The 19,989-nt window shown below is 26.1% G+C and overlaps 2 protein-coding genes across 2 annotated transcripts; one reads left to right on the forward strand and one right to left on the reverse strand.

Moving 5' to 3' along the window:
* The first annotated feature begins 378 nt into the window (after positions 1–378).
* LOC132929065 (uncharacterized) lies at positions 379–7,620 on the forward strand. The gene is made up of 7 exons (XM_060994122.1): positions 379–515; positions 931–948; positions 2,728–2,796; positions 3,679–3,729; positions 5,886–5,903; positions 6,117–6,164; positions 6,302–7,620. Exons 1-7 carry the CDS (start codon positions 428–430, stop codon positions 6,331–6,333), a joined length of 324 nt encoding a protein of 107 aa, XP_060850105.1. The 5' UTR covers positions 379–427; the 3' UTR covers positions 6,334–7,620.
* A 1,202-nt stretch (positions 7,621–8,822) lies between these two features.
* LOC132929062 (uncharacterized) lies at positions 8,823–14,050 on the reverse strand. Its single transcript, XM_060994115.1, has 6 exons — positions 13,944–14,050; positions 13,625–13,877; positions 12,935–13,044; positions 12,760–12,872; positions 11,501–11,687; positions 8,823–10,477 (listed from the first exon to the last, which is right to left on the reverse strand). The coding sequence occupies exons 3-6, from the start codon at positions 12,981–12,983 to the stop codon at positions 9,996–9,998; spliced, it is 831 nt and encodes a 276-aa protein (XP_060850098.1). The 5' UTR covers positions 12,984–13,044; positions 13,625–13,877; positions 13,944–14,050; the 3' UTR covers positions 8,823–9,995.
* Positions 14,051–19,989: the final 5,939 nt, after the last annotated feature.

A 19,989-nucleotide genomic window follows, 5' to 3' on the forward strand; every position in this document is an offset into this window, starting at 1 on the left:
TGACCTCAGTTCTTCAGTAAACGATGGAGCTGAGGTGTGAAATAGCTAACGCTTAAATTCCACCCCCTAGTCACCGATTCGACATGCAAAAAAAGGTTTACTGCTAAAAAAAAATTTGTCACTGGTATTTCAGATATACCCGTATACTTTGCTAAATATTTTGTATTAGATAAGGTTTAGTTAGCAACATACAATCGTTGGAACTATGACATTAGTCTACTGAATACACCTAAACAAAGTTAACCTAAACGGTATTTACTTTTATTTGTTAAAATGGTTACTCAGTTGCTTTTGAATGTATGGTTTTTTTTTTACTATTGATTTATTAATCCTTTAAATACCGTTGTCAAACACAACTTTACATATTTTTTACTTTATCTTATTTAATGCAGTTAAAGTTATTAATTTGTAGTACTTACCTACAAACATGGTCAACCCTAGTAAAATGTTAGGGATTTTTATTGTGTTTTATTATTTTATACGAGTAGATAACGTACATACTGATTATTCAGAGGGTAAGTATAATATTTTTATTTTACAAGCTTAATAATATTAATATTATTAGATTAAAACTTGTGTATAATCTTGGGTAGAAAATATATGTAAATTTGTAATGGAACAACCGTCACCATATAAAACGGTCCATCTCAGGACCATAAAATCAACAGCTGGATGGTTCATGTATCCCACATTTGATATTTATAACAATTATTGATTTCATATGTAAAATAATATAATAAGACGTGATACCATTACAAATAAGAAGTCACTATTCCACGATAAACGAAAGACCTTATACTGTTTCAAATTAAAATTTTTTAACTCAGTTTTACTTTAAATGAAATAATTATAATAATACATATATATTTTTATTTTATAAAATGATTTATCATTGGCATCTACAATAACATATTTTTCCTTTTTTTTAAGTTGTTCAAAATTGCATTAGTAAGTTATAACCTATCTCACTATTATTTTACAATACACACATTACTTGTTTGAATATATCGGGTTCCGATTTAGATGATCACTTTTATACTGTATCATTATATTACTATATTTGTATAAAATTAATTTGTTATTATTATTGTAAGCTCGCATGAACGATTAATTGTTATTAATGTTCTTGATGAGGTGGTACTTAATAATTTCTATTGATGGTGGTACATTTTTACTCTCAATAATACGTACAATGTATTATAATGTTTACGTATTGCATTTATTATTTAGGCAGTGTAATATATAATATAAAAATAATGTCCTTTGAGATAAAATAATTAAACCAATATACGACAATACCTACCCAGTGTTTCCGAGTCAACACAATGATATTGCATTAGAATAATAAACTTCAACGGAAAGTCCGTTATTCCAGTGTTGATGACGTCTTGGATCCATTTGTCATGTACGTTGTATATTAATTGTTTATTATATTGTAGCATACAGGATGATTCTTTTATCATAAAACACTCATTATTTCAAAAAGTATTCATAATTTTGAAAACATTTTTTTACATAGTTTCAAGTTGTTAAAAAACAACTTTTTTATTAAAAATTTATATTTTTAAATATTTTTTACCCTTATATTTTTTTAAGTTTTTTACTTTTTTGAACGACAACATAGAGTTTTAATTTCATATTCCAAAGTAGAATAATTTTCTGAGTATTTTGATACATAAAATTCGAATTTAGGGCGAGTAGTTTATGAGTTATACGTATTTAAGAGTACGCCATACCCGCATGTGATGTGTCTGTCTTACTAACGTATATCATAACATAACAAATTTTCGTTCAGCAGAACACATTTTGTGATGTTAGCTTTAATATTGGAGTAAATTTACCTATTATAAAATTTAAAGGTAAGAATATTAACTAGACAATGGCATATTATTATGATCTTATTGATATTATCACTTTAAAGTGAGTTATGAACATTTTAAAGTTGTTATATTTTACATAGCTGTAACTAACTTTAAAATAATAATATCATTAAAAGCATAATATGTCATTGTCTAGATAATATTCTTACCTTTAAATTTAATAATAGGTAAATTTACTCTAATATTAAAACTAACATCACAAAATGTGTTCTGCTGAACGAAAATTTGTTATGATGTACGTTAGTAAGACAGAGACAACGCATGCGGGTATGGCGTCCTCTTAAAGTTTAAACAAACCGAGTAGTGAACAAACATTTTGTGGGGTAACGGGTAACCCCATACCTCTCCACTCTGCGCATCAAAACTTTAAATACTTATAAGTCATAAACTGCTTGCCCTAAATTCGATTTTTATGTATCAAAAAACTCAGAAAATTATTCTGCTTTGGAATATGAAATTAAAACTCTATGTTGTCATTCAAAAAAGTAAAAGCTTAAAAAAATATAAGGATAAAAATAATTTTTTTTCAAAAACATGAATATTTTTTGAAATAACGAGTGTTTTATGATAAAAGAATCACCCTGTATATGATTCAACTAAGTATAGATTGTAATAATAAGATTACACTTACACTGCAAAGTCAGATCGATTCACCAAAGATAATCGTATCGCTATGTCCACTACATCTTTATAATAATATAGTGTTATGAAAATATTATTATCCCCAATCTGTAAGTTGTGTTATATAATTTGTATTAAAGTGTAGTTTTTAGCCATTTTCACACAATATACTTTTACAAATAATATTAATATTCACTATTAAGACTTAAGCGTTCTTCTTTTGCAGATTTAATGCTTCATTACGATATTTTATTTGTAGAGAAAAATGAATTTTTTTCTGAAAAGATGATTACAAGTATGGTTATCTAAAATTTTTTATATCAATAATTTGGTATAAATCTAGTTTAGCACCCCCTCGAAATTTTGTTTTTTTTTTCGAAAACCTATGTTATTCAACGTTTTAAAAACTTATGGTGGTAAAAGTTTTTTTTGTAATTTATTAGTTTTAAATTTATAGCATTGATTATAAATAGTTTATCTCCAGACATTTTTTTTAAATAAATAAAATATAAAACACAGGACAGTATACAATTATATAATTAAATATACATAAATTCTTTATTCCACCATTAGCCGATGGCTGTTGAGTGTTGACTGTATTAATCATTAATTTTGTACCAAAGTCAAAAACAAACATTAATTTGTATTTTGATAATTTAAAAATAGTAACAAAATATTTCAATTTGTTCAAAAATAAACTACGAGAATGTTCTTGGTTTTCGAAAGGTTCATTGAGAAAACTACACACAATTTAACAGTAAAATAAATTGGTATATCCATATTTCCTTTATTTTTCAATATAATTAGTACTTAATTATATTGTATTTAAAATATTTAATATTTTAATGTGATGATTTTTATATAGCTAATTTATATAATATATTATACACATCGGTATATTACATAATCGAGAGTACATCGTACATGCTTACAAAAAAAAAATACTAAATATTGATGTTTTTTAAAAATACAATAAGTATAAGCATATATTATTCTGGATTACTCAAAAACTAATGATTTCTGGAAAAAACTTTTGGTCCCATAATTTTCAAAACGTTAAAATACATAGGTTTCCAAAAAAAAAAACAGCAACATTTCGAAGGGGTGCTAAACTGGATTTGTTCCCTTAAATATCAAACAGACACTAAAGCAATATAAAACGAACACGTTTTTATAGCGTACTATCAATTGGAAGATACAAAATTGATACCTAAACTAAAAGATTTTGGTAAGTACAAATATACATTAATTGTTAATCAAAGCATTTTATCAAAATATATTTTCTAGCACATTTTGTGAAAATGTCATTTTAGGATATAATATTAATGTCCAATAGGAGCGTTAAACAAATCGAAATATCACAGTTATATAAGTTATCAAAAATGTATTCATTTATGACAACTGATTTTAGTAAGATTTTTACAACGTAAATTGATACTTATGACACGATTATTTCAAACTTAAAAGCAATCATATCTATCTATATCTATAATTATATGGATTAGTATGTGCGTCATACCAACTAATCACAGCTGCATCCAGAGTTGAAAGAAAATCGATGTATAATAACTGAAAAGATATTGCAAAGTTCAATCAGCTAAAAACAATTGCATTGCCGTTATAGTATGTAAAAAAAAAACAAACATAAAATGAATACGGCACTACGCGGTCTATCTAGTACATTAAAAATGATAAACCTGATGGGGAACTGTAGTTCTTCTGTACGGTACGAGCGAGATACTCTGGTGGGTGTGTGAAATTTTAAATCAAATGGTTTATCGTTAAATACAACAAATAATTGAAAGTGACGGCTATCTATGTGCCTACGTCGTTAAGTATATTTCCATGTCATGTTTTTCGATATTAGTATTACATTTCAACTTAAAATGTCAATAAAAAAAAAATTTATATACTTATATTATATTCAAAGATTTCTTGGTTATAATATAAACTACTTATAAGGAGCTTTATATGACATTTTTGAGCCTTAGTAATGGAAATTGTATATTTTTATAAATGTTCAACTACAGACCAAACTTTATATTTTCAAGATCCTAAATAATATTGACACCATTCGAACTTCAAATGCTATTAAAAATAAATTGTTCTTATGTCCATAATTACTTAATCAAATTTATATTTATATAAAATATATGTAAAATCTTTTATTGAAATGTCAGAAAAAAAAGTAATAAAATCGAAAATTCCAATTTAATATAAATAAATCTAATAAGTATAGTACGTACCAAAACCAAACAATCAAAAAAAATATATCGGTACAATATTATTTTCATAAATATTTTAGATTCAGATTTGGAAAAAATTACATAATTTTTAAACTATGAATAAAGATTTTCATTAATTATTGTTAATGTTCAACAATATTATTCGTAGGTTCACTATTATGTATATAATTATATTTTATATACACAATGATATTTTCAAAACCAATATTTTTGGCAAAATATAATTCAACCTACTGTAATGAGTTAAAAATAAGGTATATTGTTCTAATATAATATAAGTACTCGTATATAAAAACTAATATATGGTATTTAGATTTGATATTCTTAGCGTATTACTAAAAGGTGTGAATTAGAGCGTTTTCTTTTATGTAAAAAATATGTGTATACATGACTATGCGTAGAGTATATTATATTGAATATAGATATATTACCTAAACTCTTGCAAATCTTGTTTTTTAAACTGATCCTCTCGAGTTTTGAAGGAATTAGGAATTAATGAAATACAAAAGTGAATTGTAAACAATATTTTAATTTAACAAACTAAATATTATAGTATATGATTATATGAACAGTGACAGGATATAGATCGGGTGTGCGACTGAGTGCATTATTTAGTATGTTTTGTGCTTTTAAATGAGAAATTGTGGGATGCTGCCTATGCTATTAAACAGGGGCACAGATTGCATCATCTTACAAAGCATTTATGTATAAGACATTTGATAATATATTATTTATCTTCTTAATACTAAATGTTAAGATTAATATTAGAAAATGTTAAATTTAATTATATATAATTGGTACACTTAAATTGTTAAATGTTGAAATAAATTAAATTAAATAAATTAATTATTAATGATATATTATATACATCATTAGGTACACTACTCTATTACTAATAGTTATTGTAAAATAAATTACTTTATTAATTTTATCTGCAAAACAAAATGTTATTCATCAATTAGTCAAAATTGTATTTCAAAATTAGTTATTAAATAGAAAAAAAATATATTAAAATGACATATTCTTATGAACCCCAAAATTAAAATACGAATTACCTGTTTAATCCATATAAAACGTGTTAATGAGTATTCGATATATAATAATATTTTATTCATGTTATATTAATTTGTTAATTTAGTCAATTCGGAACTCGACGGTAAGTTGTTATTTTGAATGTTTTATAATCATTTCAGTTTATAATATATTGGTAGTTATTTGATCAACATAATAATTTTATTGTAAACATTTTATAATTCATGTTTTTAAATGACTTCGTATAACTAATTGTATAATAATAATTACTTAAATATAAAATGTATCGTTAAAGTAATATCAAATTATTCATTTAACAAACTTCAAAATCTTTCAGAACCATTACTAACATATGTAAAGAATTTTGTTATAGAAGGATCACGGGGTAATTACTAAATCAGTTACCATTCATAGTTTTAAAGTATTATCAAGAAAAAGTCTATACAATATGTAATATTAAATCAATATTAAAATTGTAATTAATCAAACATAAATAATTCTATTGTATTTTTTTTTTTTTAGAACCTGCACTCAGTTTTTGTGAAAGGCAATAATAAGAAGAAAAATAATAGTATATTAATATAAAAGTAGTATTAAAATTATTTGTATAAGTATTGAAATTATTTATTATATCCTTTCCCTATTACAATCTAACGTGGATCTATCTACAGTAATGTATAAATATATATTTACGCCAAAAGTTGTAGTTGATGTTTTATCGAAATCGAAATTGTTAACTTAATTTTATTATTTTGAAAACTATTTCCATCTTATAGTTATTAATAAAATGTATAACCTAGTTGAATGTTTCTCAAAATGGTAATAAACATCCACATTTTTGGATGCTGTACCCTAAAATAGTAAAAATGTAGACCCAAAGTACAAGCTTCACTTCCACATTGCTGATAATGATTTGAAATGCTGGGCATCAGCGCCTGGTGGTGGTATTGATACGTTAATTATTTGCTTAATCTCGTGGATTTTAGCGAATTAACGTATGCAGGGAGGGCTACGAGCAAGCTACCACCTTCCTCCCCTAGGCTAGAGAAGAGCTGAAAGTGACATTCCAAGGAGTTCAATTAAAGCACAACTTCACACCGAAATACTTGGGAATAACACTGGATCGTACGCTCACATTTAAAGAACATCTTGTCAAAACTGGAAAGAAAGTACGATCCAGAGTCAATTTAATTCAAAAACTCGCCGGTACAGGATGGGGTGCTAGCGCTAAAACATTACGGACAGCAGCACTGGCGCTAACATACAGTGCAGCTGAATACGGTGCCCAAGTGTGGTGTAATAGTGCACACGTGAAAAAAGTTGACACACAACTGCATAGCGTAATGAGAGTGATTAGCGGCACGGTTAAGTCCACTCAGTTACAATGGCTACCAGTTCTAACCAATATAGCTCCACCAGACCTACGAAGAAAGCAGAAACTTATTAATACTATCAGAAAAGCCGAAGATAGGAGGAACTCACTGCTAGCCGAAAGATTAGAAGATATACCAGCACTCAGACTAAAGTCAAGGAAACCGCCTTGGAAGACAGCTAAAGACCTAATAAGATCAGGATTTGAAACCAAAAAGTGCTGGTGCGATGAATGGACTAACTCTACTTTACCAATCAGAAACAAAAATCTGGTGATGGACCCCAATCAAGGAGTTATGGGTATGGAACTGCCTAGACATGAATGGTCTGTACTAAATCGTCTTCGAACAGGCCATGGCCGTTGCTCTGATATGATGTTTAAATGGCGACTCCAAGACAGCCCAGCATGCGATTGCGGAAACGATAGACAAACCATAAATCACATAATAAAGGAATGCCAGATAAGGAAATTCAATCAGGGCATCGAAGGAATCCACGCGATAACACCGGAAGCAGTAAAGTGGATAAGGGAACTGGACGTACTCCTGTAACCTGTAAACTGTAACGCATTGTCATGTCATATTATGTCATATTATATTATATATTTATAAAACCTTAACCATTCTAATCTAAATTTAGTTAAATTATGCTTTATGTTTATGTTTATATTTTAATTTATTTTATTTTATATTTTATTTTATTATTTTATTGTTAATTTTGCTGTTAATGATTTGTTAAGCCATACGAATAAATAAATAACTTCCACATCACGCCATCGGGTGTTGCCACTTTATCAGCTATTGATCACATAACACAATAGTGTACACATTAACAAAATTTACACCATATACATTTTAAATATTTTAATACAAACTTATACTCATTGTAAGGAACTACTTTAAAATGGTTGTAAAATATTGTAAGGAATTATTAAAGTAAAGGATTTAACTATCAGTTTTCTAAACTCGTAAGCCGTAATCGTCCTTCTGATTTGACAATGATTAAAAAAATAGAATAGGCTCGATTTTGATAACACTAAAAAAGCGTAATTTGATAATTGATTTAGACAAATAAATATGAAAATATGAAAGGAAAATTATTTTTACTGTGTAATAAATATAATACATGGTTCACATACCGTTTCCTTACCGATTAGCAGCATTTCATGTAGATTAATCTGTATGATTTTTATTCATGTTTCATTGTTATCATTAATGAGATTTTTACAATTATTGCAAGCGATAAGCATGCCTAATGTAATACGTGACCTCTGAAGGTTACAGTTATAACAATAAATTTCCACCAAAATTCATTTATTGATAAGAATTGAAATATTTGATAGTTAGTACCTACAGTAGTCAGTGACTGAGTTAAATTTTATAAAGTACTTTTAAAGTACTTATGTAATAATATGATATGATACATGTGAGTTTTTTTATAAAAATATTTTATGTGTGTTGCATATACATATAGTAATCAATGTTAAAAATTTAAAACGTTTTTCACGTTGACGACGACAAAAAGTTATTGTCCGAGTTCTTCCCTCTTACCAGTCGTGTTTATGGCCATCTATTCGTCTATTTTAAGCAGAGAGACCTATTCTCAAACCCGTCTACTTAATATTTACTGTAGAGATAATCTGGATAATATTGTATAATTGGTATCGTATGCGTATAAACGATATTATAGACTTTATTTTAATACATTATCACATTTTTTTTGATTTGAATGACAGTATTGAATAACTATTTTTAAGCCTAAGTATCGTTCAAAATAAATGTTCGTTCTATTTTATTTTCGAATGAAATGTTTTAACCTAACCATGTAGAACAGATATAAGACTATTTCACGTATCCGTGAAAATCGTGACATTGTTATAAAATATTTTAACACTTTATGTACACGGATATTCACATATCAAAAACTTTAAGTCATAAATATAATAGGAGTAAACATGATGACATTTATACAATTTTATAAAAATATTGGGTACAATTTTTACAAAAACTACAAGGCGTAAGAATAGCTATATAAAAATAAATATTATTATTTAAAAATTGGTTGTTCATAATTATCTGCACAATAATTTGGTAAAATCATTTTAACTTATAACTAATTCTATAAATATGTGATCATGCAAATTATTCTTCGGAGGATCATATTATTGTGTATTATATTTTAAGGTCTAATATTAACATAAAAATATACGATATATATATATATATAACGACTTGGTTGTTGCCTACCACACTTCGTCGTACATCAATGTCTAAGTAATAATAGTAATGATTATTAAAATATATAAATACTATTATATTATTATTTTTACAATTTAAAACAATCATTTTTGATTTTTTTAAATACTACTTATAGATTTAGTGTCAAACTCACAACTCGAATTATTCTCATAAAAACGTGTTCGAAAAAGAATTTTAAAAACCAATACTATATTGTATTGGTTTTTAGAAATTGAATAATTGAAAATACAAAACGTTATTTTTAAATCGACATCACGAAACAACAAATTACTACCTATATAGGTATGATATACAGCATAAACATTAAAACATGTTTTATGATATATAATTTATCAAAACCTTCCGGACCTGTTCGATTTCAAAGCGTTTTATGAAAACAGAGAGCGATCATCTCACTGGGTCAGAAAGATTTTCACAAATATAACAGCTGTATATGCGAGTTAAACCACAGTGGTAACTCTATTTGTTAAGTCTTTATATATATATATATATATAGTCTATAACTTTTAACGTAATACACCGTATAGTAAAAGAACGCAAAGGATCGGATCGGTCGACAATATAATATGGTCGTGTGATAGTCTGCGTTAGACTTGAGCGCATAAAATGTCGGTTTCGGATACGATGAATGTCGTTCGCAAATCTCGCGCGGATTCCATCGTGTCGACCGGCATAGCCGTGTACAGATGATCGTTCGCATAATTCGGCGGTAAATCGTCGGGAACCTTTGTGAGTTTCGAACGATAGATCGCCATGAAATCGTCGTACGACGGCGGTGGCTCGTCGTCGACCGGGGACGTTAAAAACAAGCTTGCGTTGTAGTTATTATAACTACCGTCGTGGTTTAAATCGGAACTCTGCACCGGCGGTCGTGTCGAGTAACGAAGACTCGAAAAGTCTGTTCTAGTGTTTTGCAAATCGTGGTACGAAGGAGGCGGATCATTGGTGTTATTGTATTCAGAGACGTTCAACGGCACAACACAACTTCGGTCGTCACTATAAGTGTTGGGAAGACCGCCGTCATCTGATAGCATTTGATTTAAACTCGGATGTATTCTTCTCGTAGAAACTATATGGTGGAAAAAATACACACGTAAAATTATTATTTTTATACTTAATATTTATGTATTAAGTAATTTGTGCATAGTTACATCATGTCATAATAAACTATACGGATTACACAATGTGATTCGCCAAATATGCTCACATTGTTTTTCTTCGACAACGCAGTTATTTAAAATTTTAAAATATGCTTAAGGACCTTATTTTCAAATTCTCGATTTATTGTATCACATAAGGAATGCTCTGTAAAGAAACAAACTTCTGTTTTTGGAATGACAACCCTCTTCTTTTACTACTATAAACTATTTAGTGGATAATTTTTCTGAAAATTGTTATGTATCAAAATTAAAATTTGTATTAATGTTTTTAAGTTATTTTACATTGTGTATTAAGGATAAAATGAATTTGAAAACGTTAGTAATTAATATCAATCAAGATTTATCATTTTTTTAAATGGTCCAAGTATAGAAATATTAGATCCAAAAATGCTTAAATTGTTTATATTTGTAAAACCATTTTTTTTTAAATTATTATCCTTCAAATAAATATTTTAATAACTGAATAACCACTCATTTGATTTATGATTAATTATATACAAATATTCAAATAATTATCTAATAAATAATTTACAATAAATAGATGGGAGTTCGCATTTTAAAAATAGATGTTTGTATCGCCACAGAGCACTTCTTCGATAGTACAAAATATCTCGAAAATGTTAAGATATAGTTTTCAATTAGTTGTATTATCAATAAATATATTTGTATATTAGTAAATATTTAAAAATTCTAAATTCAGAATTTGAATAAATTCATTGAATATTAAAGTAAAAAAATCGGGGTGAGCGTGTTTGGTGAATCATTCTGTAAATAAATTGCTATTGTCATTGATTATAAATACTACACCTATGCTATTGTTTATTTATTATAGGTATAATGTATAAAATATTAATCGCACAATTTTTGATTTTTATAAAACAATTAAAATTAAAATATAATTTTGTAATGTAAAATAAAAATACTATTCATACTTGAATCAAAGCAATCTCCAGATGCGTGTATTATAAACATATACATTACACACATACAAATACACATTTTGAATATAAATCCAATATATTGCAGATTATAAGTTGATGACGGTGCTTGATTTTCAGTATTTGCTTGATCAGTTTTATTTTTGCATAAATTAATATTTTTTTGATCTGTACATATTTCCTAGATTTAAATTTAGGGAACACTTGTAGAAATTTTAAAGCTTATAGAAATAAACAAATTATTACTAATTATTTTAAGCAAATGTGCATTTCGACAACTGTTTTTGATTTGAGTACGACGATTACTGTTAAGTTTAAATGCGCATTTGCTGAACATAGTTTAATTCTTTTTTATAAAGTTATGGATTTTTTTTACAAATTATTAATATTAAAAATTAACAAATAGGTTAAAAACGTAAATTATAATATATTTCATGATTTTAAGTATGGGATTCGCGATGAACCAGATTTAACCACAGCTACGAGATGTTCGTTTTACAACATATCTAACATAATTGTTTTTCTAAATAAAAATCTATATAAAAGATTAGAAATTATTAAGTCTTGCAAAACTTTTTTTAAATGTATTAAAATATATATTTTGGTTCAAAACTTGTTTAAGAAAAAAAAAAATCATAAGCATTTTATAACTTTTAAGGAATTATATTTCCAGTCATATTATTTACAGATGCAACGATTTACATAATAGGATCTATATAATAATTATTATACATATATTATTATAGATAAAATCGTTTATAATTAAATCAATTTAGGTGTTCTACCGTGAATTGTTATTAAAAAACTTAAAGAAAAGTCTAAGAACACTTAATATTATATTATTTATAAATGGTTTTTATTATTTATATTATAGCAAAAAATAATATATATATTTAATGTAACATTCAAATTTGTGATGATTTCCTAATAAATTACAATATTATGTCTTGAAATCATAATATCTCACAGTTATAATTAGCACGTTTTTTTTTTTTAGTTATACATGTTATAGTATATTAAAAATAAAATTACATTTATATCTCAACCAATTCTTATCTTGTTGAATTTTTGATATTATTTTTATTAATTCGTTTTATTTCATTAATATTCATAATCTGTTTGAAAATGTTATTATTCAGATAGGCTGTGATAAACGTACCATAATACGAATATTTTAGAATAAGAACTTACTGTTGTTAAAATAAATCTAATTAAAAAAATGTAAACATATTTGCCGCTGTTATTATACATACTTCTTTACAATGGCTTGTCACGGGTTCACAAAAACAAGATCTACACGAGACGTTATTCGCCGTTGACTTGTTTTCGTTTTTGCCATCTACAAAGAAGGTGACGACATAAACACCTGGAGAATAAATAAAAAATACAAATAAAAAATGTATATTTTATTAGTGTGACATTGTTTACCTGACATCTGACTCCATACAAGTATCAATGAAATAAAAAAAATACTCATATTCGTTTGAAATGATCACTGGTATAGGTGCATAAGATGTATGTATACGTGTTTAACTATCCTGCGGTGTTATTAATATATCAATAATATTTTAAATAAGTATAAACATTTCACAATGACATCTAAAAACATTTTACTATACTATTCGAACATGGTACATGACTTGATACGTTTATAAGAGTGTAATTAAGATAATCGAAATCTCTACCAAACAATTCAATTCCAATTAGGAACAAAAATAAAATAGTCGGGTACATCGATATTGGGATTTGGACTTTGGCACTTCAAATGTGTTTTTAATTTTAATCAAATAACAAATAATATTATATTCGAAAGTAATCCTGTTCTGCTCGTTCAATAAAAAGTTCATGTTACCTATTAATTTTTTTCACTTATTCGTTATTAAATTACCATAGTCCACTTTTTACTTCAAAAACTGTCATCTCAAAATAATTTAAATACCTACATAACATGTATTTATATTTCATTTATTATTATTTTTGTTATCATTGCTATTTTAAATTCGTATCGTTTTTAGTCAAATTTAAAATTGGTCATAATGAAAAACATAAAACTTTATCTCTGACCAATACGACATGTGTCATAACATTAATTATCAAAAGACGCATTTGAGTACTCACGTGAAAGAAGATCATGTTAGAGATAACGGATAATAGTCCGTTACAGCGATTATAATGTTGTAAAATGTTCATAAAACAAAATATGTGTACACAATTAAGTGGTCAATTGTATACGGAATTTTTGAAATGAACATATTAGTATTGTTACAACAATTGTAATATTCGGAACCTTTCGATGTCGAAATAAACTGAGCGCATAGTAGCAAACTGTCTGTGATAATACAATGTCGGTAATTGTAGTAGGAAAATACAGCTGTAATGAGAAAATGTTTTTGCTGTATTGTATGTTTTTTATCAATAATTTTTAACATAAGCATACTTGGAGCATTACGTGTGTTCACTGCTCAGACGGATTGCAGCGATATGTACACAATTTATCGAATAACAATATTTTACATTGACAAACCATGACCTTGTTTTTGCATAAATTGCTTTTAAAAAACTAGCACCCAACTACAAATGATTTATATTTTCAATATAAATAAAAAGTGAATTATTAACTATTCGTCATTATTAAATAATAATTACATTTTTTTATAGTTTTAAAAATGTTGATAAATATTGCACAGGTATACAATGAGAAGTAAAATGTATACCTATATAATAAAGGTGTACCATAGCATATAGTATATTACATATTATATACTATTGTACCAGTAACGCATAAAAAAACACCATAAAAATAGGCACTTCTATTGCATTTTTTATCGATACTTTACAAAAAAGTATAGTAATGTATATTATAAATATTTATATGCATTCCTTCATTATTCACGTTTACACTTAACTCAAATACGGACTCAAATATATTATAGCAACACTATTCGTTAAAAACATTAATATTTTAAGTAATTTTATTTGTTTAAACGAATAATTAACTTAATTTATTTATTTTACTATATTTGAATACAATTGAACAAAAATTTTCGTTAATACTTTAAAATTTGTATAGTCGCCTTTATTTGTTATCATTTTTTTTATGTTATACAGTATCTAGTGTTTAGAAGGATTTTTGTGCGTACTATATGATCGAAAGATTCCTTTAATATTAAATAATCACATAATCATAACAAGTGTTAACGTTTTTGAAAGTGTATTTTTGTTAAATACTCGTAATTTGAAGTCATAAAAAACAGTTTTGAAATGTATTTTTAATATTTGTATCATCGTCATCTTTTTTAATTTTTTAATTTTTTGAAATACTGGATTCTTAACACGTTTTAATGGTAAAATAATACACGGGGTCAACCTCATACAGTCACAACACTATTAAAATATAATTTTGTATTAGTGTATATTAAACACTATAGGTATTTTAAAATGAGTACAATCAAAATAAAGTTAACAATATTGTGTAGAAATACACTATGTTTACATAGAAAAATTTGAGTGAACTTCTAAAAATCTGGGAGAGAGAGAGCTTGAGTTCTCTCCACAATTACACCTAGTGGATACATTTTTCAAATAAAAAATAAAAATATCATATTAAATGAATATTGATTTTTGAAAATGGTCAGTAAAACTCAGTTCGTTAAATTTGACAACTATACAATAATATAAGATAATATTGATATTATATTAAATTTACTATGATTTGACGAAAATATGCTTAACAATGTATAGTTATAATTAAGGTTTACTATTTAAAATATTAAATTCATTTAATTGAGGATTAAAGTAATCCATGAAAAAAAATTAAATTATTAAAAAAAAAAAATTTTATTTTACAATTTATATTCAATATAATTTATTTATATCAATTTATAATAATAATAATAATGAAAAGGCGGTGACTCATCCATCTTGAAAATAAGGGTATATTAGATGGATTAAGCTCCAAATAATTTAAACCAGAACTAAACAGTAAACTGAAGCCTCGTTAAGTGGCAAGCAAAGTTAAATTTAAGACGTTTGTGCAACATTATATTGCCAATGTGATCATTCGTGCAACGGATTACACATATTTTCATCTTTTGAAAAATCTTTTCTTAGTACGCTATATAAATAGTAATAAGTGCATTCCTTCAACATTTCAAATTAATTGGTACGGTATTTTTGACTGTACGACGTACGTTGATCAATTAGTAGTCAGTCAGAATACGTTTGATTATATATAAATAGATTTTGTAATAAGCTATGTACCAACATTTGTATAATAAAATAAAAATTAATATTGTAATGGTATTTCACACTATTACAAAAGGGTTTATTGCCATCGTGTAAAATATAAAGGAGGCTTCTTTATGATTTTTTTTTTAAATTTAAAAAATTTAACATTCTTTATCGTATTACTAATTAAGTAAAAATTTAAAAATGAATTAAAAATGTGTGTCAAAAATAACATTAATAATGCTAGCTGTTTTATACGTCTTGTTTTTTATTTTTTGTTGAGATGTCTGAAATTGGTTCTTGGAATTGCCTTGTAAGTTGTTCTCTGTCGATGGAGTTTACTTTTTTTGTGTAGTAGTAGGTATACAGTTCGACATTTTAAAAGATTCATTATAATATTGTGATATAGGTATATTTGAAATTATGCTTGTCATCGGTTTTATATTATAAAAACTGAGTTTATAATTTATAGTATTAGTTCATTATACTCGTGTTATTATATCATTTACTAGTGCAGTAATACATTAACGCATCGTTGATATGTTGTTATATATTGCCTTATTGTGTAATACATTTTTATAAGTCTAAAATAAATACAATATGTTCGTATACTATTTTATGTTGTTTGAGAAATTAAAAATATATCAAAGAGCAATAACATTAATACATAAGCAATATATTCATTAAGCCAAAAAAATTGTACTTAGCTCATTTTAATTGTTTTTATTTATTTATTTATTTATTCAATGTAAGGCTATAATGCCGTTCTTACTTTTGCACTGCCTAACCTAAAATTGTTTGATTCCTCTACTTAGAAAACAATTCTGGCGCCTGCCATCGATCTTGGTTGACTCACAGTGGAGCGATGACACAAATATGTAAGTGTTTTTATGTAAATCTAAATATTATATTTAATTACCTAGATTGCTATTATTATAAAATTACAACCCTGTCAAACCTTAATGTAGGATTATAAATATTGCCCCTTTTTAGCCTTTTTTTTTTTTTTATTATATAATATCATTACATTTATATTTTAGTCCTTCTTTGAGTTGACTATACACTACCGTCTATCACATAAAACCATTATACTCAATATCAAATTTAATGAATATTGATTTTTGACAATAAGACATGATCTATTACACAAATCAGTTATACAAATACCATAGTATAATAAAAAATATATTGTTATTTTTTAACAATTTGATGTATACATTTTTAAACAGTTATTATTATAGTTAAATATTAGATACCTGCATTAGATACAATATATTAAATTAATTGCTTTGAAAATTAAAATATTATCCACGAATAAAATAGAACTATGATGATGAAAATAAAATATCCATATTGAATTTAATTTATTTATATTAATTTATAATAATATTGAAATATTAATAACATTTAGTGTATAGCGTAGAACTAGCAAGTACTGTGATTGTTTGTGTAGGAGGGGGATGAGTTCATACATTTTTCTAATTATCCACTTAGGTACATATGAATATATAATTCGACTTTTAGGACATCGATAGTAATAATAATTTTCTTTTAGCCGATATTGATCATAGGCTGCAGCTTACTTTATAAATTTATTTTGATATTTATTTGCCTAACTGCAGTAGTTTCTATTTTTTGTAAATTTTGCCACTTCACACTTTACCATTTTTCTTTTTTAGCATATCTAAGCAAACATCTTTTAAGGGTTGTATCTAACTATTAAATATAAACTTTTTTTCGCCATTTGCTACTGCACACCGTGTGTGCTTCTGCTACTCCGCACAAAAATATACACATGCACTGGTAGTTTTAGAATATAGAAACTATATTATACCTAATTGACAATTTTAGTTGGTTTAGGTTAATGATAATTGAATATGAATTTAAAATTTTATTTTGTTTCAATCAATCTTGTTTTAAAAATGTGTATCGTACCTAGGTATCCAACCATATGTCCATATGGTTTCTCAAAATACGAGATTTACCGACTAAAATAGCAATAATTATTTAACTCAAAATACAATTTATACACAATATCAAGAAATGAATACTCGTGTTTAAATTTGTGAATTTTGATGTGTGGCGTTCGTATCCAAATTCAATAAATAGAATGAGCTGTGTCCCGGCGTATTTTATTGAGTACCTATACGATGAATTAGGTCTCTGGTGTATTTAATACAACACACCAGAGAGATAAAGAAATATTTATTATTTAATTAAGAAAAACTCAAGTAAGAATCAATACAATAATAATTAAATATTTTATTAGACATTCTACTTTTAAAGCTCGAAATTTTTGGAAATTCATACTTATTATAAGCTATTGACTATAATAATTGTGAATATTCAAATAACTATCGTTAGGCAGTTAAAATTCCTAGATGGCGGATACAAGTGATTTTTAAATTAAAAATTATTGGTTATTTCATTTAAGGTATAATATCAGAATATTATTCCAATACATTAAGTTTGAATTAAAACAAGTAGTTAATTATTTGAAGGCATTTAAATTTAAGATAATAGATATAATAGATTACAAATTGTCAAATATGTTTTATTTCAAACTGGCCATTTAAGTTTTTAGATTCAAACAGACCAGTTATTCTTTGATTTTAAATAGTTATAACTAATTATCTCAAATGTAAATTGTATCGATTTGTTTTACATTTAATGATGACATAATATTTTTAGTTTTTTTAATAGGTACTATAACTATTATATTTTATCGGCGTATTAAGAAATTATTTGAATTATATTTTTAAAACTCATTACTTAACCCTTTGATTAATATTGATGTATACTTACATAATTAATTTTGTTTGTAAATCCCATAGAAAAATTACGTATATTCGTGGGTTATATTTAGTGATTGTACTTTGATAAAGGCATACAAAAAATAAAAATAAAATGAAATATGTGCTGCCATCTATAAATTATGTCATCCCCTCTATGATTTGTGTATTACATAAATATACGTTATTACTTTTGGTAAATTAAAATGTATTATTTTATTTCCTTAAAATAGATTCACTCTGAGGACGAGCCATATAGTAAAAAATATTCATTCATCAAAGAATTAAAAATATCTATACTCAATATTAAATTCAATGAATGTTAACAATGTATGACTTTATTTGTTAATTTGTATTATGGATCTATTTTTACTCTTTTACGGTATTTACAGAAAGATGTTATTACAATTTTGAGTTATATAAGTTAATTTAATATGGTATAAATATATTCTATTTTTATAATAATTAAATACTATTTTATTGTAATAAATGCAATATTTTTGAAAACAATTATATCAACCTACCGTTGTAGTAAAATAAATAACTAATAGCTAAGAGAACATATTATCATGAAATATACTTGCTGAATGCTGATATAAACTGACAGTTTATCTTCATTGAGAATTGTTTTTCACATACAGCGATAAATCATTGAATTCAAATAATCACACATACAAACACACACACACACACACACACACACACACACACACACACACACACACACACACACACATAACAGTAACCTACTCGACACCGGACACCGCATCCACTTGTCTGCCCTTTTTTAATATGTTTTTATCATTATTCATACACAGGCGGCTTATTATAATTAACTAAAAAATTAATTGTAAAAAATGTTGTAGATACCCACCTGTTCACTTGTGATATCTTCGACATAAAAATAGACAGTGTAGTATACAACGTAGTACTTGTTGTTCGTTGTACAATAAGTGAAATTCTACATAGTTACTATAATATAATCGTTCCCATTGCATTCACTTATCGTCGTTTCTACATTACTTTTAAGCATGTGCGTACCTTAAAAGTATTTTGATTTTTACGGAATGTAAAAATGTTATCAAGAGAGTTGATCTTTGTTTAGTACGACTGCTACGGATAAGCTGAACACGCAAACTGACTTATTTTCACGTAATTTTTCTTTACCTAATAGACGCTGTTATATCTACTGTAGTAAAATAGATTAATAGATACGTATACCAATTTGTTTGAAATTTCTATTTATTAATCTCGGTATTATTTTTGACGGTAATTTTATAGAAATAGAGCTTCACGAGTAAACAATAAAATAAAATGCAAATTACTAGCGCTCCTTATCCGTTAGAGTGTTTTAACTACGTTAACACAATCGTATAGGGACATAAGGCCTACTGGGTAAATTACGTAGTCTCGAAATCGGAATACCATAAATTAATATTATTTACAGTGAAAAATAAATATAAT

Source organism: Rhopalosiphum padi, chromosome 4 (assembly GCF_020882245.1).
Source record: "Rhopalosiphum padi isolate XX-2018 chromosome 4, ASM2088224v1, whole genome shotgun sequence".
NCBI classification, from domain to species: Eukaryota; Metazoa; Arthropoda; class Insecta; order Hemiptera; family Aphididae; genus Rhopalosiphum; species Rhopalosiphum padi.